The sequence below is a fragment of the Sapajus apella genome, unplaced genomic scaffold, assembly GCF_009761245.1.
Source record: "Sapajus apella isolate SASKATOON/1434 unplaced genomic scaffold, GSC_monkey_1.0 scaffold44, whole genome shotgun sequence".
Taxonomy (NCBI): Eukaryota; Metazoa; Chordata; class Mammalia; order Primates; family Cebidae; genus Sapajus; species Sapajus apella.
The window spans coordinates 2824943-2849943 of record NW_022436984.1 but is presented as its reverse complement, the minus strand read 5'-3'; the positions used below and the strand labels follow the sequence as shown (position 1 = coordinate 2849943).

The window sequence follows — 25001 nt, the reverse complement described above, 5'->3', positions numbered from 1 at the left end:
CCCCTTCAGAGTCCTTTATTTCCTGGTTGTTTCTTCATAGCAACTTCTTCCATTCTGCCTAAGAATTCTTGAGTATCTTCAATAAACTGGAGCATAAACTGACTGTCCTTAAACCCTTTCAGCTACTCAAGCAAGAAGACCAATTTCAAAATTCTCAAAATTGGTGATGATTTTAAGGAAGGGAGAAAAACAGCCCCACCCAACCCTGTCAACAGTACCTAACAGTCCTTAGGACCAGGCAGGGTTCTCCCGTGAAATTTCAGATCTCTGTGAAGCTTGTCAATACCTTCACACCAGAGGGTAAACAAATGACCTGCCTATCCCCCATGGGACTTCAAGTTCTAGCTTTTGGGCTCTAATTTCTGGTGGCTCCTACCACCTACTACTTAAGCAAGCATGTGTACTTCCTTAAGCAGCTAAGCCTTTTCCCCCAGGGTATTATTCGTAAATTAAATGGCATCATTTAAAAAAGAACCTCTAACCCAATCAGTCTGGAAGAGCCTCATAGTACTCTAAAAGTAAAAAAGCTTCAGAAAACCACTGGCAGGAAGTGAAGTGGGTCTGGGGGAGATAAAAACAAGAGAAAAGGGCATTTTTTCTACGATGAAACAAAAAGGCTTTTTAAGCAATATACACTTGAGAGAATGTGAGAGCACTTTTCAAAATAACTAAGGTTATACCTTAGATTTCCTTCATGTATCACTGGCAGTATTAAATCAAATCTCTGATTACCTAAGGAGCGTTTAAAAGCAATCCACCCTACTCAATGAAAAGACAAAATGTAAATTCCTCTAACTTTTATTAACAGTTCTAACTTCTATGAAGATAAAAATATACGCAGTGCACTAGTTTTAGTCACTGGTGACATTTTTAATTGCGCTTGCAAAGGAAGGGGAAAGAACTCTTCTCAATACGCTCATCACACCTTTTCTCCTACTTGTTAAAATTCTACCAAGCAATGCAAAAGATACAGCACTCCACTTTTCTTCCTTCACAGAATCCCATCATGTTCATCTTGAAAGGTGTTTTTTTAAATCTTCTTAATACTCACTTGGCAAAAGCATTTCTTCTGTTAATCTCCTTTTGGGAAGAAGCGGAAGTTGTGCTAAAACTTCTCCTAAAACCTAAATATGAAAGTTAGGGTTAGAAGAGGAAAAATAGATGATAAGCTTTCAGCTCTTATTTACAATGATCTTTTATCATTTCTTCTATAGATGTTCTATTATATTAAATGTTTCTTTCAAAATAGAAAGCAGGGCAACACAGTGGCTCACACCCTTAATCCCAGCACTTTGGGAGGCAGAGTGGGAAGACTGCTTGAACTCAGGAGTTCAAGACCAGCCTGGGCAATATAGTGAGACCCTATCTCATTAATAAAAAGAAGAAAAAGAAGAAGAAAAAGCAGAGAAGGTAAGTATACAGAATATAATCGTAGCTTAGATTTCTTGACAAATTTTCATCTTTACCTTCATGATCAAACTATACACATATATGAATAAGTGAAGAGCATGACATTACTTTTGGAGATTTTTATTATAAGATTTCTCAGAAATCAAATAACATTGAATTATTTATTTATAAAGCTGATTATTTTTACTATCAAATATAATCTTGGTATTCATATAAAAAAGAAAAAGATAAAATGGTTTAAAGACATAATCATTTATAAAACACTGAACGGTTAACTTCAGAACTTTTGATTGTTGGCCTCTCCAAATAATACAACAAAAACAAAAACACTTCACAAGAGGTAAATTTTTAAAAAGATGTTTTTAAAAAGAAACAAGATTTCTAGCCCAGCCAGTTATGGCAGACCAGATATGCTGAATGAATCTCTTGATTGATGCAATTTTAGTTAAAACTGTAGTTTTTAAAAAATACTATTGAGATGACACAAAAGGCACAATTTCAAAGAGGCTAAAAACAAAAAAGTGAAACCATCAGAAGCCCCCAAACACCAAAGTAATTGACCATCTTAAACCAGCAGGCTTTCCACTGAATTCCAGAGAACCTGGGCTTCCACCTTACTGGCTGCACAGGAGACAGGGAGGCAAATAAAGTCTAAGGCCTCCACATGGGGATCCTCACAAAAGATTCTTGGTTAAAGTGAGGATCCCAAACAGCTCACTCAGTGCAAGGCAAAAGGAGAAATGAAACATCGTTCAGATGAAGACAAAGGAAAGTCACTTATGTCAACCTTAATGCTCAGTAGGAGGCAAAATTTTCTCCCCTCAGAATCTGTGACCATGAATGAAATTCATGTTGTCTTGTAATACAAAAATGTTGCAGAGACTATAAATTAAAGTGTTCCAGGTTGGCAGTGCCTCTAGGCAACTTGGCACAGGTAGCTACGATCTTCTCTGGAGGCATCAACCCAGTCCTCAAAGAATTTTTATATATACAATTCTGAGTAAAAGAAGCATCTCACAAGAATGAATTACAAAACTCAAAAGGAAAGAAGAAAAACCATAAGTTAGTCTCAACACAAACAGATGGCAGAATGAGACTCACAAAGGTTTTAGATACTTAATTATTTAACACAAAATAAAAGATAATATTTTAAATGTTTAGACAAAAAAGAAAAATTTGAAAAAACGGGGAAAGAATAGCAATGATAAGTAGCAAGATTTGAAAAAAAAATTTTTTTTATGGTTTTAAAGCTTTATGGCTGAATTAAGCAGCAGAATAAACAGCTCAAGAGATAATCAGGAAACAGAAGGATGGATCTGGAGATATCCAGAATACAGTCTAGAGTGACAAGTTGTGAGAAATATGAGAAAGCATGGGAAGGAAAATGAGAAGGTCCAACATACTACTAAAGAGTGTTTCAGAAGGAGATAAGCATGAGAAAAAAGGAGAAACTATTTTAATTATAACAGGTAAGAACTTTACATAACTGATCAATTCCCAGATACAGAAAAATCTGTAATGCCAAACAAAAAGAATAAACAGGATAAACAAAATCTCCACCTAGACATATCATAGTGAAACAACAATATGAATTAATTAGACTCACAGATATTGTCTCATCAACAATGACAGAAGCCAAAAAAACAGCACAATGATACTGTCAAGAGGCGGGGGGAAATATCTTTTAACTTAATATTCTACAACCAGTAAAATTATCATTGGAAAAGACAAAAACAAAGAGTTTGCTACCCAACAGACCCTTTCTAAAAGAACCTTTAAAGAATCTACATGAAATTAATAAAAATGATCTCAAGTAGAAGTTCTGAGAATTAATGAGTAATGAATGTTAAATTATGTACAGTAATTACTAAGAAGAATATTCATAGAGTGTAACTTCTACACAAGTAGAGGGGGTAAATAGAATTAAAAAAAAAAAAACTGCCGAGGCGGGTGGATCACGAGGTCAAGAGATCGAGACCATCCTGGTCAACATGGTGAAAGCCCGTCTCTACTAAAAATACAAAAAATTAGCTGGGCATGGTGGTGTGTGCCTGTAATCCCAGCGACTCAGGAGGCTGGGGCAGGAGAATTGCCTGAACCCGGGAGGCGGAGGTTGCGGTGAGCCGAGATCGCGCCATTGCACTCCAGCCTGGGTAACAAGAGTGAATCTCCGTCTCAAAAAAAAAAAAAAAAAAAAAAAAACCGGGGGCTGGAAATATGGCCAGAATAAAGCCAAGAAAAATCATTTATTAATTATAAAAAAGTGAATAGAAAACAAATAAGATAGCAAAAATATCATCAATGTTTATCAGCAATTACAATAAATGCAAATGAGTAAGACTCTCAGTTAAAAGAAAGATTGTCAGACTTTTTTTAAAAAAAGTAACACAACCCCGTCTCTACTAAAAATACAAAAAATTAGCTGGGCATGGTGGTGCGTGCCTGTAATCCCAGCTACTCAGGAGGCTGAGGCAGGAGAATTGCCTGAACCCAGGAGGCAGAGGTTGCGGTGAGCCGAGATCGCGCCATTGCACTCCAGCCTGGGTAACAAGAGTGAAACTCCGTCCCAAAAAAAAAAAAGTAACACATTACTATATTTCATTTAGAAATATTCTAAAAACATAAGAACATAGAAAGGTTACAAGTCAATGTATATAAAAAGATATATTAGGCAAATACTTAAGCAAAAGAAAGCTGGTATAAGGTTATAAAAATTATGATGAAAGCAGCACCATTTACATTAAGGCCAAATAATTAAATACATAGGTATAAATCTAACAAATATGCACAGTCTATATAAGGAAAACTATAAAACTGATGGAAGAAATCAAAGAAGATATAAATAAATGGATAGTCCATGTTCATGGGTAAAAAGACTAAATATTAAGATGTCAGTTCTTTCCAACTTGATCTATATAGTCAATGCAATCCCAATTAAAATCCCAGCAAGTTATTTTGTGGATATTAACAAACTGATGATAAAGTTTATATGCACAGGCAAAAGGCCCAGAATAACCAACACAAATATTGAAAAAGCAGATCAAAACCAGAGGACTGACACCACTCAACCTGAAGAATTACTATAAAGCTATAGTAATCTTTATAGTAATTCTTCAGGTTGAGCAGTGATTAAAGATTTAAACATGAGGCCTAACACCATAAAAACTCTAGAAGAAAACTTAGGCAATGCTATTGAGGACATAGGCATGGGCAAGGACTTCATGACTAAAACACCAAAGGCAATGGCAACAAAAGCCAGAGTAGACAAATGGGATCTAATTAAACTTAAGAGCTTCTGCACAGCAAAAGAAACTATCAATAGGGTGAACCAGCAACCAACAGAATGGGAAAAAAATTTTTTTGCAATCTATCCATCTGACAAAGGGCTAATACACAGAATCTTCAAAGAACTTAAACAAATTTACAAGAAAAAAAAAACCATTCAAAAAGTAAGCAAAGGATATGAACAGATACTTTTCAAAAGAAGACAATTTGCGGCCAAAAAACATACGACTAAAAGCTCATCATCACTGGTCATTAGAGACATGCAAATTAAAACCACATTGAGATACCACCTCACGACAGTTAGAACAGTGATCATTAAAAAATCAGGAGACAGAGGCTGGAGAACATGTGGAGAAATAGGAGTGTTTTTACACTGTTGGTGGGAGTGTAAATTAATTCAACCATTGTGGAAGACAGTGTGGTGATTCCTCAAGGATCTAGAAATAGAAATACCATTTGACTCAGCAATCCCTTTACTGGGCATATATCCAAAGGATTATAAATCATTCTATTATAAAGACACATGTGCACGTACATTTATTGCAGCACTGTTCACAATAGCAAAGACTTGGAACCAACCCAAATGCCCATCAATGTGGACTGGATAAAGAAAATGTGGCATATATACACCATGCAATAACTATGCAGCCACAAAAAAGAATGAGTTCATGTCCTTTGCAGAGACATGGATGAAACTGAAAAGCATCATTCTCAGCAAACTGACACAAGAACAGAAAACCAAACACCACGTTCTCACTCATAAGTGGTTACTGAAAAATGAGAACTGGACACAGGGACATAGGACACATAGAGGTGAACATCACACACCACAGCCTGGGGTGTGGGGGGCTAGGGGAGAAACAGCAGGGGGTGGGGCAACTGGGGAGGGATAGCATTAGGAGAAATACCTAATGTAGATGATGGGGTAATGGATGCAGCAAAACACCACGATGGCACATGTATACCTATGTAACAAACCAGTACAATCTGCACATGTTCCCTAGAACCTAAAGTATGATAAATAAATTTTTAAAAATACAGTAATCAAGACAGTGTGGTACTGGCAAAAGATTAGACAAATAGATGAATGAAAAAGAACAGAGAGCCCAGAAACAGGCCCACATAAATTAGTCAACTGATCGTTGAAAACAGAGCAAAGGCAATTCAATGGGGGAAAAAAAAAAAAAAAGGACTGTCTTTTCAACACATAATACTCAAACAACTGGACATTCACATGTGAAAAACAAAATCTAGATACAGACCTCACATTTTACCCCAAAATTAACTCTAAATGGATCATAAATATAAGTGTAAAACACAAGACTATAAAACTCCTAGAAGATAACACTGGACAAAAATCAGGGTAATCGGGTCTGGTGATGACTTTTTAGATAAAACACCAAAGCACAATCTGTGAAATAAAAAATTGATAACTCAGACTTCATTAAAATTAAAAACCTCTGCTCTGTGAAATACACTGTTAAGAGAATGAAAAGACAAGCCACAGATGGAGGGAAAATATTCGCAAAACACATGTCTGATACAGGTTTGGTATTCAAAATATACAAAGAACTCAACAACAAGAAAACAGCAAACAGAATTTAAAAATGAGCGAAAGATGTGAACAGGCACGTCATCAAAGAAGATATAGCACGCTGCTGTTTGGACACTGTTGAGAATATGCAGAGTACAGCCATCATGAAAAAATAGTGTGGAGGTTCCTCAAAAAACTAAAAATAGAACTATCATATAATCCAGCAATTCCACTGTTGATATATATACAGATATAGATATATAGACATATATCTCCAAAAGAAAAGAAATCAGTATATAGAAGAGATAGCTGCACTCTCATGTTTATTGCAGCACAATTCACAACAGCCAAGATATGGAATCAACCTAAGTGTCCACCAATGGATGAATGGATAAAGAAAATATGGTATAGATACACAGTGGAATATTATTCCACCATAAAAAGAATGAAATCCTGTCATTTGTAGCAACACCAATGGAACTGGAGGGTAAGTGAAATAAGCTAGGCACAGAAAGACAAATTATCATATGTTCTTACTCACGTGTGGGAGCTAACAAAAGGGGAATCTTGTGACAGTAAAGAGTAGAATGATTAACACCAAAGGCTGGGAAGGGTGTGTGAGTGGGTGGGAAGCAGGATGAAGACAGATTGGCTAATGAGCACAAACATGCAGTTAAATAGAAGGAATAAGTTATAGTATTCAATAGTATGGGGGAAAATCATAGTTAATAACTTACTGTATATTTCAAAACAGCTAGGAGAGGAGAATTATAACATTCCCAACACAAAAATCAATGTCTTATGTGATGGATGTCCCAATTACCCTGACTTGATGATTACACATTGTATATGTGCATCAAATTATCACATGTATCCCAAAAACATGTATAACTATGATATGCAGTAAAAAATACAAAGAAAAAAAGACGACAAATAAGCATATGACAAGATAGTCAGCATCTGTTACAGGCTGAATTGTGTTCCCCCAAAACTCATACGCTGAAGTCCTAACCTCTCGGCATTCCAGAATGTTACTACATTTGGAGATAACTACAGTAAAATGAGGTCATATGTAATTGGAGGTAATTAAGTTAAATGGGGTCATATGGGTGGCCTCTAATCCAACATGACTAGTGTCTTTATGAGGAGAGTGGGACAGACACATACACACAGTGAAAAAGACCACATGAAGACACCAGAGATAGAAGGTCATCTACAAGACATAGAGAAAGGCCTTCAAATAAACCAAACCTGCCAACACCTTGATCTCAGATGTCTAGAGCCTCTTGAGTTGTGAGAAAATGAATGTCTGTGTTTCAACCACCCAGTCTGTGGTACTTGGTCACAGCATCCCTAGCAATTAATACAACATCAAACATCTTTAGAAAATACCAGATTGAAACACTAGGGAGGCCTGGCATGGTGGCTCACACCTATAATCCCAGCACTTTGGGAGGCCGAGGTGGGTGGATCATGAGGTCAGGAGTTTGAGACCAGTCTGGCCAATATGGTGAAATCTCAAAATTACTAAAAAAAAAAAATACAAACATTAGCAGGGTGTGGTAGCATGTGCCTGTAATCCCAGCTACTTGGGAGGCTAAGGCAGGAGAATCGCTTGAACCTGGGAGGTGGAGGTTGCAGTGAGCCAAGATTGCGCCACTACACTCCAGCCTGGGTGACAGAGTGAGACTTTGTCTCAAAAAAAGGAAAAAAGAAAAGAAACACTAGGGAATTTCAAATTAAAACAACGTACCTATTAGAGTGGGCCATAAAATTAATCTCAATAATTATTTAAGGATTGATATACAAATCATTCTTTCATATATGGTTATCCATGCAAAAAAAAAAAAAAAAAAAAAGAAAGAAAGAAATTAGATCCTTCCCATACACAAAATCAATTCTTGGTAAACTGACAAATGGGAAACATAAAAATATAAACCTTTTAGAAAACAATATGAGAAAATATCTTCATAATTTCTATTTTAAGAAAAGATTTTGTAAAACAAAAAATCCAAACCATAACATGTTTTGCTATTTTGACTACAAAAAAATTAAGGAGTTTTGCTCATCCAAAGACAACAAAAATAATAAAAAGATTAAAAGACAAGTAACAACCTGCGCAAGACATTTGCAACACATGAAGTTAACAAAATGTTTGTACCCAAAATATATAAAGCAGCCTACAAATTAATAAGATAAAGACAAACCATCTCCTGAAAATGGGCAAGAAACTTGAACAGATGCTTCACAATAGAGGAAATGCATACAGCCCATAAGCATGAAAATAGGTTCATCCTCATTTGTAATCTAGAAAACGCAAATTAAACGGTAATGGAATACCATTTAAGCCCTTCAGATAGGCAAAGATTTCTAAATCAAACAAGGGAAGTACTAGTGAGGCAAGGAGAAGCAGAGGCTCTGATCCACCACAGATAGAGTATGCAGTACAGACAGGCATTACCTAGGAAGGTGGAGGACACAGGTATCCCACACCTGGCGATCCTAGAGAAACTTCCTCAAGTGTGCACAAGAGCATAGTTTGTAATAGAAAAGACAGGCGATTACCCAAATAACCATCAATTATGGAATGAATATTTCAATGGAATGCTAAATAACGAAATAGCAAACAACCAAAACTAAACACATATTATTGATATATCTACATATGGGTGATAAAGAGAATCAAGGGAATAATTAATGTACAATTCAAGACGCCTCTTAAGGAGTATATGGAGAGGATGGAGTATATGAAGGATGGAGTATACAAAGAGGGAGGCAGACGAGATGGGATGGGGTACTCAGGGGTTTCTACAGGTCAGCTCATCCTCTTCTTCAGCCAGGGGATAGGTAACAGATGTTTGCTCTGTGATTACACAAACTATATAAATACATTTTATAGACCCTTTTGTATACATATATATCTCACAATAGAAATTTTTCAAGAAATGAAAGCAAAGAAATAATTATTAGGAACACAAAACTGTGTAATCTTACCAGGATAAGAATGTTTCTGTTTATTTGAAATTTCTGAAAGGGTATCCAGGGAATCTGTCACTCTGTGAATAAAGCAAAATACACCTCATTAGAAGTAGTTGGTCTTCAGATTTAAGAATGGTTATCAACTAAGTTTTTCATACCAAATGTAGTCATTCATTAGACAAAGATTTATTGAATATCCATTATAAGCCAGGAGCTTCGATCTGGCATGAAAGAAAAACAATAATTAAAATAGAAGAGGTTCTCACTATCTAATTAGTATAGAAAAAAATTAAAGTGAATTCACTAAAATATGAACTTGAATTTATTTCTTTGAAACGTCATCTTCAAAGGTGAAACTAAAAACTATGAAAATTAAGTTTATTTGATATTAAACTTAACAAATGTTAGATTAATATTGTGAAAAAGGCAGGAATTCTTAAATTGAAAGGAAAAGGCATTGGCTGAGTTTGTGTGAGTGATTTTTCTGGTAAAACTATAAGGCTAATACAGCTCAACATCTTTTACTTTATATTTGACTCTAAGCCACGATCATAAAAGGTCACTTTCCCGATGGAGTTTCCTTCATTTTTTGATATTCAAATCATTCTTTATTTTTGAAAAGTCAATCCTGACAGCCTCATTTTCTTTCAACTGTTAATGACCTAAATCTGGAAAGCCTTCATCTGTCAATCGTTTCCTCCAGCATATCTTATTGCCATCAAGAAATCCTGCAACTCTTGCAATATTTGCCATGTCACCTAACAATTCATATGCATCATTTTTACATGATATACAACATACCGCAATGAGAGACTGATGGACACAAAGAAGGTGATTTTATCAAGAGGACGGATATTTGAATGAAGCAGTAACAGCTGAGAGAAAGTGAATTCTGAAAGTAATCAGTTCATTAATAGTAAGTGTCTAATAATAGCAAGAACTAAGAAAGTGAATATTATGCTAATGAAGATCATTTGAGCAAAGTGTGTGTGTGTGAGAGAGATTAGATTTAGCCTAGTCAATTTTCTTAGAGTATCTCTAAAGAAATTTTGACTGATTAATATATTAACAGAAGAAAAGGTGTTCACTTAGTGAATGCTGGGCAATAGTAGGTGGGTGTAGAAAGCCATCCAAGCAGAAAGAAATAACATGTGCAAAGATTCTGGGGTAGGAAGCACATTTTACAAACAGAAAGGGGTTTGGGGGTAAAGGTCAGCTATAGTCCTGGGGAGGACGAAGATGCAAGATGTGACTGTGACTGGCCACTACCTTATTAGGACTGTCCTCAAACAGTCCCTAGTTTAAAATTCTTCCATCTTGAAGAGCAGTGGTATCTTTCAAGAGCTCCAAAGCTGGTTCAGATGAGAAACTCCTCAAAATCAGGGACCATGTCTGTTTTATTTGCTTATAGAATGCCTAGCGCAGCACAAGTGCTAAAAGACACTTAATAGTATTTGATGATGATGAATGAGACAATCAGAAGATGACAGGAAGACAGCTGGATTGAGATAGCAGTTCATTTAGAAACAGGCCTATTTTTTTAAGAGGGGGCTGCTTTTAAATACACCACCTTAAAGAAAACCAAATAGAAGGCAATCAAAAAAAAAAAAAAAAAAAACCAAACAACGTAAAAAAAAAAAGTGTGCTCCAGAAACAAAGCAAGAAAGAAAAGATGAAACCATGAAAAAGCGGCTTTACGACATAGAGGCGGTGGAAAAAGCTGTTAGAGCATAAAATGCACTGAACTAGGAATCAGATGGGATCAATATTTAATGTGCCTAAAATATGCCAAATTATGTACTCTGGGTAATCAAACATGAAAAAGCAGAATCCCAGTCCTCATGACTAGGAGACAAACACAACTTCTAAGAGACTGCTGCAATGTGTTGATGAAAATATGCCCAAAGTAACATGAGAACACAGAAGGCTGGCTGGTGACTCAGCATCGATTTTACTCCCAAACCAATCATTTACAAGATGTACATCCCGAAGAAGGTCCCTGAAGCTCTTCTAATCACTATAGTGCTACGGTTAAGGACACACATGCTGAAACTAGACAACCTGGGTTCAGATCCCCACTTTGGAGCACAGCACACGTCACCCCTTGTGCCTTACTTTCCTCATCCATGGAACATGGTGCCTGCACCACAGAGCTACAGGAGAGCAGTAAACAGGCTAATACATGAAGAGTCCTGCAAACGGATCCCAGCACATATAAACAGTATTCGTAGTTACTACCTCCTTTTCTTCATTTATAAAATAAAAATAATAATAATAAAAAAGAACAAACCATCTAAAAGCAAGGGCTTACAAAAAGACAATTACAAAATAACACACCTGGGCTGAGTCCAGCCCCACGGCTAATTAGCGTTTGACTTTAGCTAAATCACTTAGCTCTTTGAAACCTGTTTCTTCATCTGCAAAATGGAAATAATCCTAATAACTTACAGCTCACGAGATCTGGGGGGATTTATGAGGTATACATCTAAAACACACTGTGCAGAGCCTACCCACTTACTAAATGCTCAATACATGTTTGTTAAAGTTATTATTTTCCAGCTTACCTAACCAATATTTATTAGGATAAATGAAACAACATTTAAGTGAAGATACTTTATGAACTACAAAGCATTGTATGTTAAATTCTATATTACCATAAATAAGAAGAAAATTATATCAAGTATATCATAGAAGGAAATTAATACAAAAAATATGAAATGATTCACTAAGGAAAACAAACTGAGGGAGAAATAGATGTAAAATCTTCAATTCCCCGAGAGATAGTCTCAACAGTCTAGTTGCAAGGGAAAGCCAGACAAGACTCCCAGATTGCGATCGTAGTTCTAGTCTCATGAATGTAATTACGCCATGTATGTTATCTCTCATTTAAAGATTAGTATCCCATTTCCTATCCACTGAAAGGCATAGCAAGCAACTTCTTCCAGCCCATAAGAGAAGCCATTTCACATAATAATACCTGGAATTTTATGAGGACTTTGTTTCTGCTCAACTTATTTTTTAAAACCAGATGAGGTGGTATGAAAGATACTACCTTAACAAGAAACATCAAGGAGGTATATTATATAAAAATCCTTGAGGCTTCACTTCCCCCAAAGATCTACTGCCTATCTATTTTTGAAAACTAAAGAAATCAGAGGAAAAAGCCATTTTGGTTCCATTAGGTTTGTAGGAGAATGAATGGGGTGCCTGCTGGCAGGAAATTTAATGTAGTTAGGATGTGACTGAAGCAATCAGAGAGCATTTTTACTTTTGTTTGCATGACAGATTAAGCTTGCTGCTCTCACTGTTCTTAGCTGCAAATGCCACTTCTAATAGCCTACACATACTCACAGGATTTGCAAATGAGGAATAAAGGAGGTTTTTGAAATTGCAAATCCCCAGCAAAGCAAATTTAGCTTTCCATGAGCCTTCTCTCTGAAGAAGGTGGTTGGTTAACCCCTTGAAAGAAGACATGAGCTACATTCAAGGCATGTCTTTAATATAAAATTAGTGTCTCCATTAACCACTGCCAACTATAAAAAGTGTCTGTGAATAAACATAAATTTCATTCTCTTACCTTTGCACCCTGGATGGGGGAGCAAATATTCCATATCTTGGAGAACAACTAAAATACTGCACACCTCCAACTGAACCATCATTCTTGCCATGCGGTTTTTCAAGCTCTATACCATACCAATATCCTAGAACATGAATATTGCATTTTAAAAGCATCTGTACTTTATCCAAAACTGTTATGCTGCTATACAGAACCAAAGTCTAGATGGTTTAACGTTTCCGTAAATGACCAAAATGAGGGAAAGTTATTATACTCATTAAGATTTCAAATGATAAAATTATAAAATTTGAAAATTTGAAAAGTAAACAGGAAAAACATTTTACAAGTATCATTGCAGAGCAGTACATTAAAGGAGGGAAATAAAATGCACAAACACAAATTTGGCAAGAATTAGCTATTGCGCAAACAGTGTATGACCAAAATAGATCTAAAAGCTACAATGAAAAACTGTTCTTGACTCGGTCATATAGTGTGTTTCGGTGAAAGAAGTGAAACATACTATTGAGATTTTAAAATCATAAAATGAACATGCAATCTTTTCATTTTATGATTTTTACCTAATCATTAGGTTCTAATCTTTACCTAACATTAGAACACCACACACAGTTCTCAAATAATTAAAGAAGGACAAAAATAATATACAAAATACCACTAGACATCATGGTGAGTGCTTTTTCTTTTCTTTTTTCCCCCCAAGGTAAAAAAGAAAAATCTTTTTTTTTTTTTTTACCTAAATTAAAAGGTTTAGGTTGGCTAATAGGGAGAATTATTTTTAAGACTTTTTGTACTTAAAAGGGCCTACTCTGAAGGAAATAACAGGATTTCCTTTTCTAGATAGCCTAAAATTAAAGTAGCAAGGTTGCTTTAACTGTGGTTTTACCCAGAATAAGGTAAATGGACACGTACTCCTAAAATAAGGATTTTCAAATTGAGGGTGCCTCAAGACCAATTAAAAGTACCTCATAGTCCATTTCTTTGTGATTTAAAGGGAGGATATAGTAGTAATTGTATTTGGTCTCTTAGTATCAAGTAAAAATAGATATCAAGAAACTTATTGCAAATTACAAAATCCAAACATAGTGTTTCTTTCAGAGTACTAGTTCAAAGAATTATATGCCTTCTAAAAAACCAACTCACAATTTCATAATTTTTTTCCTCTATGTTTAAAAAGACGATACTTGAATCCATTTCCTATGTCATACAAGTAATGTCTACAAAACTATTGTTAAGCCATACTAATGCTCTGAAAAGAGGTCAGCACGTTTCCCAATGTCCTAAACCAGGTTAGTCTGGTCACCACTGTTATTTCTCAGTGTTACAATTTTTCAAGTTTTACTTGCTTCTGCCTTTTATGCTTTCCTACATAATTTTTGCATTTTCCGATTTTAATTTAGCATATAATTGCTAATGTTAACATATAATTCTTGGAAGCGTGTAACATAACAGCAGAAATACATATGGCAAGTGTTAACAATAAAGACTACACATTGGCAGTGTCGTGGTATGGACAGCTTCCCAATTAAATGTTAATTTTCTTTCCAAGGTGGCACATAAAAAATGCTGACAAGACTAAATACAACCTCTCTCAATTCTAGATCTCATAACCCCCAAACACTTCAGATATTACCACTGTTCTGCAGCAATGATTGATTTTTTGATGCTACTATTTCCTTACAGAACAGAACGTTTTTAACAAAAATGTTTCCAACTTTATTATATTTGCTTATTACTTCCCAAATTTCTAAATGCTTTCATTAGGAATTTAAAAATTAAAATCAACCTAAATGAAGAATTATATATCTCCAAAGATATATATGTATCTCCAAAGATATATATTATATATAGATAGATAGATACATACATACATTTGTGGAACCAAAGATAGATATATAGATATATGTCTCCAAAGAATCAAACCATTCTATCTTGGTTTAACATAATCAGAGAAAGGGAACTCAAAAGACACATGGTAATCATAAAAAATAACCTACCTGTGGGATTCTTAAGTTTTTATTTGATACCTATATTAAGTATATCTTAACTAATCTCAGTTACTACATGGAGACCTAAGAAAGTCATGAATTATGAAACACCTAACTCAAGTCAAGCAGTTGGCTTGCAATTAATTAAAAGTGTTATTAGTGGAACAAGAATGTATTGGGAGACAGTCGCCTAGGGTCCTGTCATGTTTCCACATGTCTTATGGGTAGGGGCAGTGACTACCTTTGTTCTAGACTATCTTTTCGTAAATGTCTGTATAGGAGACAGCCTTGGAGGATAGAGATAGCATCTCCCACCAGAGCAAATGGCAGGCATGTGTACAATTAGTTCAGTTTAAAGATTCAGATTCCCTAAGCTCTGGGCTTCTTTCGTGGAACAAAACACTGACCGTGCAGGTGACACCTGGTGCTCACACTCGTGTGCTCTCTCTTGCGCGTGCTCTCTCTCTCTCACCCTGCGGGCACTGGCACTAAGGCAATAGTTCAAGAAAATGCTGACACTCTGGCTACTGCAATTACTGTGAGTACTAGAGTGCTTTGTCTCAAACCTGTGATGACTCACTGGAGACAAAGCACTCTAGGACTCACAACATCTTCCACCAACATATAGGAAACTGTGGCAGGCGAATTTGTGAGCTTGTCAATAGGGTAAAATCTCAGATCCTTCCCTCATAGTTCTTGGCCAAATGTTGCAAACTTTTTTTTTTTTTAATCAATGTTCTAGGTAACCTTTTCCTAAAATGCTGCAATGCCACCATGTGTTAAAATAGCATATTGCTATTTAAAACATACAAACTTGGTTTCGATCAACCAACTTTTATTTAAAATTATAATCACTGACAATACTAAAGAAAGTAACCTTTACTTTTGGAAACACAACGTTACGTATAGATGGGAATGAATATATAAATACACAAACATGTATTTTTTTAGGGCCCGGGAGATGCAAAAGCTTTTTCTTATTCCTTTGGGCCCTTTTGTGTGCTTTCCTCTCCAAGCCACTCTGATAAAAAGGTAGTTAACTCATTATTTATTACTTATGTTAAAGGCTATCCTTAGCAAAAATCTAATCCTAAAATGTTTGCCTGTCACTTAGCACACCCAGCAATCAGTAGGAGTAAAACTGAAGAATGATCACTAATTTTTAACTCTGACCATTTAAAATACAATTGGCAAGAAAAAAATGTATGGGTAACCATCCACCTGCAAAAACGGTCTGAGTTTTCATCATCGTTTGACATTTTCAGGGCTACGGTGCCAGCCACAAAAACTGTTCATCAGGATTTCTCTACAATTAAATTCTATTTACATGTAACATTTTAAACCTTTTGTATTCCGAAGATCAAGTTAAGCTAACATGCAGATGAGTTACCTGGAGCAAAGTTTGTTGTCCCAAAGAACCTAATGGTGCCCAGTCTCTGTCCTACCACTAGCACTCTCTCCCCGAGGCGGAGGTCCCCCTCACAACGGCTATTATTTGCTGTAGATGTTGCTGAGGAATTCAAACCTGTTTAAGTAGGGGAGGGGCGGGGTGGGGGAGGGCAGGAAAAGAGGAGAAAAAAAAAAAGGAGAAAGACTCAAAAAGCACATTAGCCAGAAAAATCACACCAGGTATTCTAACTAGTCTAGTTAGTTTTGAAATCTGATGCTTTTCATCACGTAAGTCATCTACAGTCGTGTTTCTCACATGAGAGGTCAAGTTACTTGAAAGGAAATGTGAAGGGTTTCCTGGGAAAATTATTGCCATGGAAAATTCACAAAACCTGATCCCTGGTAAAGCACCAACTCTGCCCAGATTGCCTGCAGCATCTCTACTAGAAGAGGAGTCACAGTAAACTGTTTCTGCAAAGAGCCTGACAGTAAATATGTTAGGATTTGCTAGCCATACCATCTTTGTCACAACTATTGAACTCTGCCATTGCAGCATGAAAGCAGATATAAAGCAGATATACACAATACATTTTTTTAACGTGCATGGCTGCATTCCAAAGAACTTTATTTACAAAAACAAATGCTAGGTCAGATGCGTCCCATGGGCCATAGTTTGCTAATTTCTATTCTACTAAACACTAGAATTGTAAATAGTTCACTCAGACTCAGTATAAATTATATAAAAAGTAATGTGATTTTACTTTTTTTTTTTTTAATTTAAAGAAACAGGGTCTTTTACTGTGTTTACCAAGCTAGTCTCAAATTCCTGGGCTCAAGTCATCCTCCCACCTCAGCTTCCCACAGTGCTAGAAAAACAGGCACAAGCCACTGTGACCAGCCAAAAGCAACGTGATTTGCAGGTTAAATTACGATATGGCTCTAATTATCCTAAACTGATTTTGTTATTAAGAACAACTTAATTCATTCAATTTGATTCACTCAAAATTAAACTTTGCAATGTCCACTATTAAACATAGAAGTCCTAGAGAAATATGATCTAGAAAGCTGTTCAAATATAACAGCTGAAAGAGAAGAGGTGGGTGCTTGAGCCTGGTCCTGTCAGTACAGAAACAGAGATTTGAAGAGCTGCCATCTGAGAGGAACTAGACAACTCTGGAGGAGGGCATGGGATGGAGAATAAGTCATATTGTGAAAAAAGAAGAAACCAAAAACAAAGCAACTAACCAAGGAACATAAGCCCATGGAGAAGGTCTGGATTACACCAAAAAGTCCTAGACCCTCACCGTAACAAATATTCTACAGCACTTCATAGTTACAAAGTGCTTTTCATAAAAATTATACTGAAAAAAAAGATACAAACTCAGGAATTAACTAAGACACACTGTTAACAGCCAGTAAGTGGTACACCTAGATTAAAACCAAGACTCTGTGGCAAGAAATCCTCAGTCCTGTCCCCTTGTTGCCTGTAGACAATGAACCAAAGATGGCAAGTTCAACATTGGGACACAGGCTGGGCATGGGCTCATGCCTGTAAATCCCAGCACTTGGGCCCAGGAGTTGAAGGCCGCAGTAGCTATGATTACAACACTGCACTCCAGCGTGGGTGACAGAGCAAGACCTTATCCCTCATACATATATATATCATATATATATATATGATATATATATATATTTCATATATATATATAAATCTCATATCTATATAAATCTCATATCTATATAAATCTCATATCTATATAAATCTCATATATATATATATCTCATATATATATCTCTCTCTCTCATAAACTGCTTTCCTACTATTATTTTAAAGTCCCATCAAAAATTAAATTGAGAAACAGAGGTTAAAAGTTATATTACCATATATATATTATATATATATAATCAATGGGATATGAGGCTGAGGTCCCTACCTTTCCCACTCCCCAAATCCTTTATTTCCACTCTAACCTAACCTTTCATTATTGTTAATTCTCTGCAGTCTACATCTCCCTCAAATGCAAATCTATAGGAAGAAGTAGAATATCTACTCACTCAAGAAAAATGTTTTAGGTAAATGTCTCTGGGGTTCCCAACACGGACTTTCCTGTATCTCCCGTTCTCTGCCCCATTTCCCTCTGTGAAAGGTCCTCTTTCTCACTCTGATAACTCTTCATCTTCACTATTGTTTCAGTCTACATAACCCGTAAATTCTTTTTTTAAAAAAGGAAAATATATAGGCATGCTAGACTACTTTAAAATATTTTTTTTCTGAAGTAATTCCATACCCATATATAAATTGTAAAATCACGTAAATGTCCAAAGTGCAAATGCCAAATTCAGGGGGCCTTAAGATGTAAATGAAATGAGGACAAACAGGACGGCTGCGTCATCATGGGACCTTCTCACGTCTGCTCCTCACAACATAAAGAAAAACTGGTTGGGGTACGGAGAGAGGAAGTCATTCAGAGAATAAATATCCCAAGTAAACAATTCCAGGCAAAACTTCCAGGTTCTCTGCTTTTAGGGTCCCAATTTTTAGTTTTATTATGTCAATATTATTGTCGAGAGTTTTGGAGGTTTTTTTTCCCACATTCAATAATTTTAAAAAGAAAAAAAAATCTGTCGTGAACATTTTCCATAATAAAATTTTGATTCTGGCCAGGTGCAGTGGCTAACACCTGTAATCCCAGCATTTTGGGAGGCCAAGGTGGGCAGATCACCTGAGGTCAGGAGTTCCAGACTAGCCTGGCCAACATGGTGAAACCCTGTCTCCACTAAAAATACAAACATTAGCTGGGCATCGTGGTGGGCGCCTGTAATCCCAGCTACTCAGGCAGGAGAATCACTTTAACCCAGGAGGCGGAGGTTGCAGTGAGCCAAGATTGCCCCATTGTACTCCAGCCTGGGGGACAAGAGCGAAATTCCATCTAAAAAAAAAAAAAAAAAGATGTTGGTTCAGTACAAGTACCATTAATACAAGTATTTAAAAAGAATCTGGTAATAAAGAGGTTCATTAAGAACAAGTTTTGCCAAGACGGCTTTTGCATTTCTGGACAAGTTCACTATATAGGCAAATAAGTGAACTGCAACAGAAAATCTATGTCAGTTCAAAAAGAAGTCTGATAAAGTGTTTTAGGTATCTTTACAAATAACTGAAGAAATGTGGACTGAGTGAGATTATGCAGGTTCACAGCTAGTTAAAAAGCCGTATCAGAACTGCTGGTATTGTCATCCTGGGAGGGGACACTGACCTTCACCTAGGTTCTAAACAAACACGGTTTTAAAACAATCACTTGAATAAAAACAGAGAAAGCATGTTTTTAAATACGAAGATGACACAAAGTCCTGTGAAGAAGCTAATATGCAAGATGTAAGAAACTAAATTCAGATTAGATGAAACTACGAAGAATGAATTAGATGAAAATAAATGCCAAGTCTTAAATCTGACAGCAAAACCAAGAGACCTGAAGGCTTAAGGCTCAGGGGGAGGCGGGAAGAGTGCAAGTAGTTCAATCTGATTGAAGTAAAGGGTTCCTTCTACACATTTAAAAAGAGCAAATCTACTTACAAACAAACCAAGATAAAAAACACCAAGAAAGCCTGGTTGAAAAAGCCATAGATACCAGCACTGGCTCTGGGTGAAACGGAAGGGCTTTTGCTCATTGTCTTCTTGTTACTGCTGCTTGCATTCTGTTTCTTGGGGTAGCTCTGTCTGTGTTCCAAAGAAGATGTAGAGGAGCAGCTGCTGACAGATCCAAGCAGGGTAACTAAAACAGATAAAGAACGTGTCAAGCTGTGGAAAATAGGACATGGACCAAGAAGCAGCTAGTCGAGGCAAATCTTTCTGAAACTCTCCATTGAACTTCTTCAATTATGGATTATCTAGTGTCAAATTCAATGCCCGATTTCATCCAAATAGCATCTGTAGTTTATATATAAAAGATTTTATAACACAAACAATAGTATTTTGAGGATTCGCACTGTCAGATCACAATCTTACGTAAGAGGTGTCCACATGAACCATGTAAACTACCTAATCTAATGACCGTCACTCACCTCTCACCTTAGATGACACAGAAGAGTCCCGTCTTGTTTACACAAAATTAAACATGATATTAAGATGTTTTAAGACAACAAAGGTTTAATATTGAGATGTTCTGAGTTAAACCTGAAGGCAAGCAGGAATACTCATGCTCAATTCATCTAACAATTTGATAGCTAAAAGCAAGTGAAAAATTTGTGTAGAGCCATCTATATTATGGAATTTCCTGTTTTTAAAAATATATCTAGTCCAGTAGTTATCTAATTTAAGTCAGACAAAAGAATCACAGTACAGTATTTTACATACACACAAAAAAAATCATGTATATAGCTTGTTGTGAGCTGCATGATTTCCAAGGTTAAATTTTACTATAATTTTTCCCTTACCAATTTTAAAACTTAGCCTCCATATAAACTGCTTTCCTACTATTACTTTAAAGTCCCATCAAAAGTTAAATTTTGAGAAACAGAGGTTAAAAGTTATATTACCATCTTTCTCTGTCACAGTTTTCAGTTCTTCACCGGGAGGCAATGAAAGTGTTGATTCAGAAGCACTATTTTTTTTTGATGTCATTAATCCTTGGACACAAAAATAAAATACTTTCAGCAAGAATTTTAACATTAAACATAAAATGTATTTTTTTAAGTACATGCATCCCTCATTGAAATCTTACTTCTGAAAACATGTTGGATAATAACTACACAGATGTATGACGACACGTTTTGGTAAAAGCACCAGCTTAGCACACAACAATAGTGGCTACAAAGATAAATTAAAGCCCATCAAGAAAATCACATTCAAGATGGGTTGTGAGGGACGGGTCAGATTTCTTCCTGAGAATACTGGCCATATGGTCAGGAAGAGCTGAGGGCAGGCATTCCGGATGGACAAAAAGACAATCTTAAAAGACACAAAATGGTGAGGAGCTTGGCTGGAACAGAATACTTTTGGAATGTAGGAGAATCAAGATTAGACAGACAGGTCACAGTAACACCTCAGAGGGAGGTGACAGTGCCCAGCTAAGAACTGGAAACTCTTCTGTAAAGAAGGAGCCTCTGCTGGGCTTTGAAAAGGAACACTGACATGAACGGAGTCTAGCTATATAATACTCTCCTGACAGCCTGCGGTTCCGATCTCCATTCAGTTTCCACAGCCTTTGTGGGGCTGTTTGAATTTGTCTCACATGGTGTGCATGCAGCCCAGTAGTCAGTCTGGGACCCAAGCAGTTGTCTACCAAGGAGACTGAAGGCTTTGGGCAGATCCAGGCATACACAACTTGTAAGAAGACCTAGGGGTTCACAGGCAAAATTCTGAGGCCTCTTTCTTGAGCCCCCTCCTCTCCATGATTTCCCTGACACTTCCTGCTCCTGGGCATCCCTTCCTGGTATTTTGAGTAGAATGCCTAGGCTTTAGTTTCCTTGCTCTGTCCTACAATCTTGAGACTAACTCTGCCTGTGGGGCCAAGCAGTGAGAAAACAGAAGAAAAACCAACGGGGATTCCATCTATGTCCTTGGACCAAAGTTTCTCTGGTCAGAGACATGGATTTCCCTTCCTTGGGGTTTCGGGTGCCTGCCCATCCACACTGTGCAGGATAGCCTAGGGACTGGATGGGGAGAAACAAGGGAAGCAAAAGGCAAGCAAGAAAGAGAACAGGTGATTTCCTCCACATTCTATCTAATAGGAGACCCCTTTTCCGCTCCTCATACCAGAAACAGAGGGGGCGTCTCTTGGAGCTGTCTATATTCACTGTACACTTCTGGGTTTCAAGTTAAAAGGATGCCACTTATAATAGCATCAAAACGTATGACGTACCTACCAACAGACTAAACAAAACATACATAAAATCCCTAAAGAAAAAAAATGACATAACTTTGTTGGCATATTTTCAAAGGGCCTAATATAAATAGAAAGATAGTCTAAACACAAAAGACTATCGTAAAGATGTCAGTTCTTTCCAAATTGATTTAAGGTTTAACTAAAACATCAGTTAAAACCTGAACAGAATTTTTAAAAAGAAACTTCGGAGTTTATTCTAAAATATATATGGAAGTATGATTTATAAAAGCCCAAAGTAGGCAAGACAATTATCAAGAATGAGATAAGAGGCTTTCCACTACTGGACATCAAGATTTATTTTTTAAAACTATACTTATTATGGAGTGCAGTATTGACACAGAATATTCAAACAGCCCAGTGGAATAGAATATAAAGGCCAGCCAAACTTGGACAAATTCCTTTCATCCTGGTAGAGAGCTTTTTACCTCAATTATTTACAAATTAGCAAGTATTTATTGAGCACCTATTTTGTGCATTGCCACAGTGAAAACAACACTACAATATACTGTCACGGTTCTGTTAAAGTTTAAATTTTTGCTGAGAGAATAGGACCTTTGCACAAATAAAGCAGTCAGAGGACAAAACCCAGGATAACAAATAACGGTTGAGTGGTATGGATAAAAGCACACACAACGTTAGGGAATGAGGAGATTAAAGTGAACTGGAGTTACCAAGAAAGTGTTCATGGAGAAACAGGATCTGAATAAGGAAGTTGAAAATATGGTGAGGACCTCAAAAGGCAGAAGTCAAATTACTGCACCCAGATAAACAGCATGAGACAAAGTACGAAGGGAGGAGTGAGAAACTGTAGGTTAAAGACAGGGAAGAGATACGAGAAACCATAGTCCAACTACGGAAGTTGTGTGAGGCTCTATCAATAAAGAGAGGGAGCTGTGACTGCTAGTTTCAGGAGTCAGGACTTTTTCCTGGTAAAAAAAAAAAAAGAAGTCACTAGACATCCTTCAGTAGGTCAGGAACCTAAAGCTAGTTGTGTTCCATAAGAAATTCATGAAAGTGTGAAATCTAGCTTTGAGGATAGATTACGTGTGATAAACGTATGGCAACAGTAAGGGGAAAAAAGGAAGGAACAAATGTGAAATACATGTGCTAGGAACGGAAGTCACTAAAATTGAGGTTTCAAAACACATAAGATGCAGGTTTTATTACATTCAGGTTTCATAGTTGGCTAACAAAAAAAAGTGAAGCAATCTAAATATTAGAAATTTTACAAATAAAATACTGAAGCAGACGGTTAACTTTCTGGTTGGACCTACCAGTATTTACTTTTGACGTTACATGAGCTACGTCAATTTTCTGGGACCTAATGAGAGGCACGGCAGCTTTTGCAGAAGGAGTGTGTGCCATATTCTTCCTTCGATCTTTTGCTTTACTTATCTTTGAAAGAGGTGCAAAAATACCTAATGGAGAATGCAGAATTTTGGTGTCAAACAATTAAAACATTTCAAATAAAGGAACAAGTACAATTAATTAGTAACATAAATCTTTAATATAAACATTTAGTGCTCACCATATGTCCTATCATGAGCCGGAAAAAAATCTAAGACACAGTACTTACCCTCAAAGAGCTTACAATCTAGTTTTTAAGACTAATAACACATCAATAATTTAAGAGCCACATTTCAGGTGTTAAGTGAAATTCAGGAGAAAGAGAAATGAGTAAAGGTATTATTAATAGCTTTCTATTATTTCTAAGCAATTGGCAAATGATAGTGAGCTAAACAGCATAAAAACCTATTCTTCCATACCAACTTGTATCTCTTTTGGAACTTAAATTTATCCCACATTATAGCATTTTACATCCATGTCTTATCTCTCTTCCAGACGAACACCTTTTAAAGGCAAAATTCAAATGTTACCTAAGTCTGCATTCCTCCACCATACCTAATTACAGCGTGTTATACACAGCAGGGATATAATAAATCTTTCTGACTATAAAATATAATCTTCCTAAAAGGCCTGGCCCTCAGGTCCTGACAATCAGAAACAATACAGTGTGTGCTGGGGAGTGGTGGCAGCAGGGGCAGGGGAGTTGCCCATCTGCAGCAGCTGGGAGTACAAAATTCCATCAAAAAGGTGTTTATCCACACAATAAAGTAACCAGCCTAAGAAGTATGAACCGACATTAGAGATAGTGAATACAGACTCTAAATACCAAGATAATCTGGCTAAGATATTTAAAAAGTGAAAATAAAGCCACAATATGTATATTACACTCTTTCATTGAGTGTTTACAATCTAGCAAGTATACATTATAACTAAAATGGAACGTATTAAAGACAGCTTGTTTTAAAGCAGGGTAGAAATGCTCAAGACTCTACAAAACCTGAGTGCTTTGTTAATAACCAAAAAGTAGCAACTGCACTACTTTTCTGCTAATCTTAAAATTCTCTCCCACCTCAGAGACCATACTACTTTATCCTGATTTTCCTTTTTTTTTAAACTTATTCACAATGTTCTCTCTTCTGTCTCCTACCTATGAGATTTTCCCCAAATTTCTATTCTTTCTCTAAATTATTTTCCTTCCCTAACACACACACACATACACACTCACTCACACTCTCTTCTCTCTCTCAAGCCTGGTGATGACGATGATGATTACACCCAGTGTTGGCAAGGGTTTCATGAAATAAATTATTTTATACTCTTGGAATATATGATCTTTTCAGAAAACAAAAATCTTGACCTAATCCACTTTATAGAATTAATTTTAAAGAAATATTATATTTAATGGTACAGACAAAGGTTACAAGGTTTCATCTGTATAAGAAAAAGATACATTTCAAGTGCTGGCATAGTTTCTAGTCTACTGCAATGACCCAATCACACTTCTGGAAATGAATCAGTAGAAAATAATCTAAACAGGAGGAAAAGGTTGTATATCTGAATATGTCATCACTGTAATATTATTCATAAGTAGCAGAAAACATAATCGTCTGCCAATA

At 36.3% G+C, this 25001-nt stretch overlaps 1 protein-coding gene across 5 annotated transcripts in view; it reads right to left on the bottom strand.

Moving 5' to 3' along the window:
- Positions 1-25001, bottom strand: part of CLIP4 (CAP-Gly domain containing linker protein family member 4) — a 74885-nt gene that overhangs the window by 13132 nt on the left and 36752 nt on the right. For all 5 annotated transcript variants that reach the window (XM_032239198.1, XM_032239196.1, XM_032239199.1 and 2 more), the window contains 7 exons: positions 23313-23456; positions 20690-20779; positions 19783-19926; positions 16158-16292; positions 12786-12909; positions 9224-9285; positions 1052-1124 (listed from right to left, as the gene is read on the bottom strand). In XM_032239198.1, the coding sequence (XP_032095089.1) occupies positions 1052-1124; positions 9224-9285; positions 12786-12909; positions 16158-16292; positions 19783-19926; positions 20690-20779; positions 23313-23456 (772 nt within the window). The remainder of the gene's footprint in view (positions 1-1051; positions 1125-9223; positions 9286-12785; positions 12910-16157; positions 16293-19782; positions 19927-20689; positions 20780-23312; positions 23457-25001) is intronic.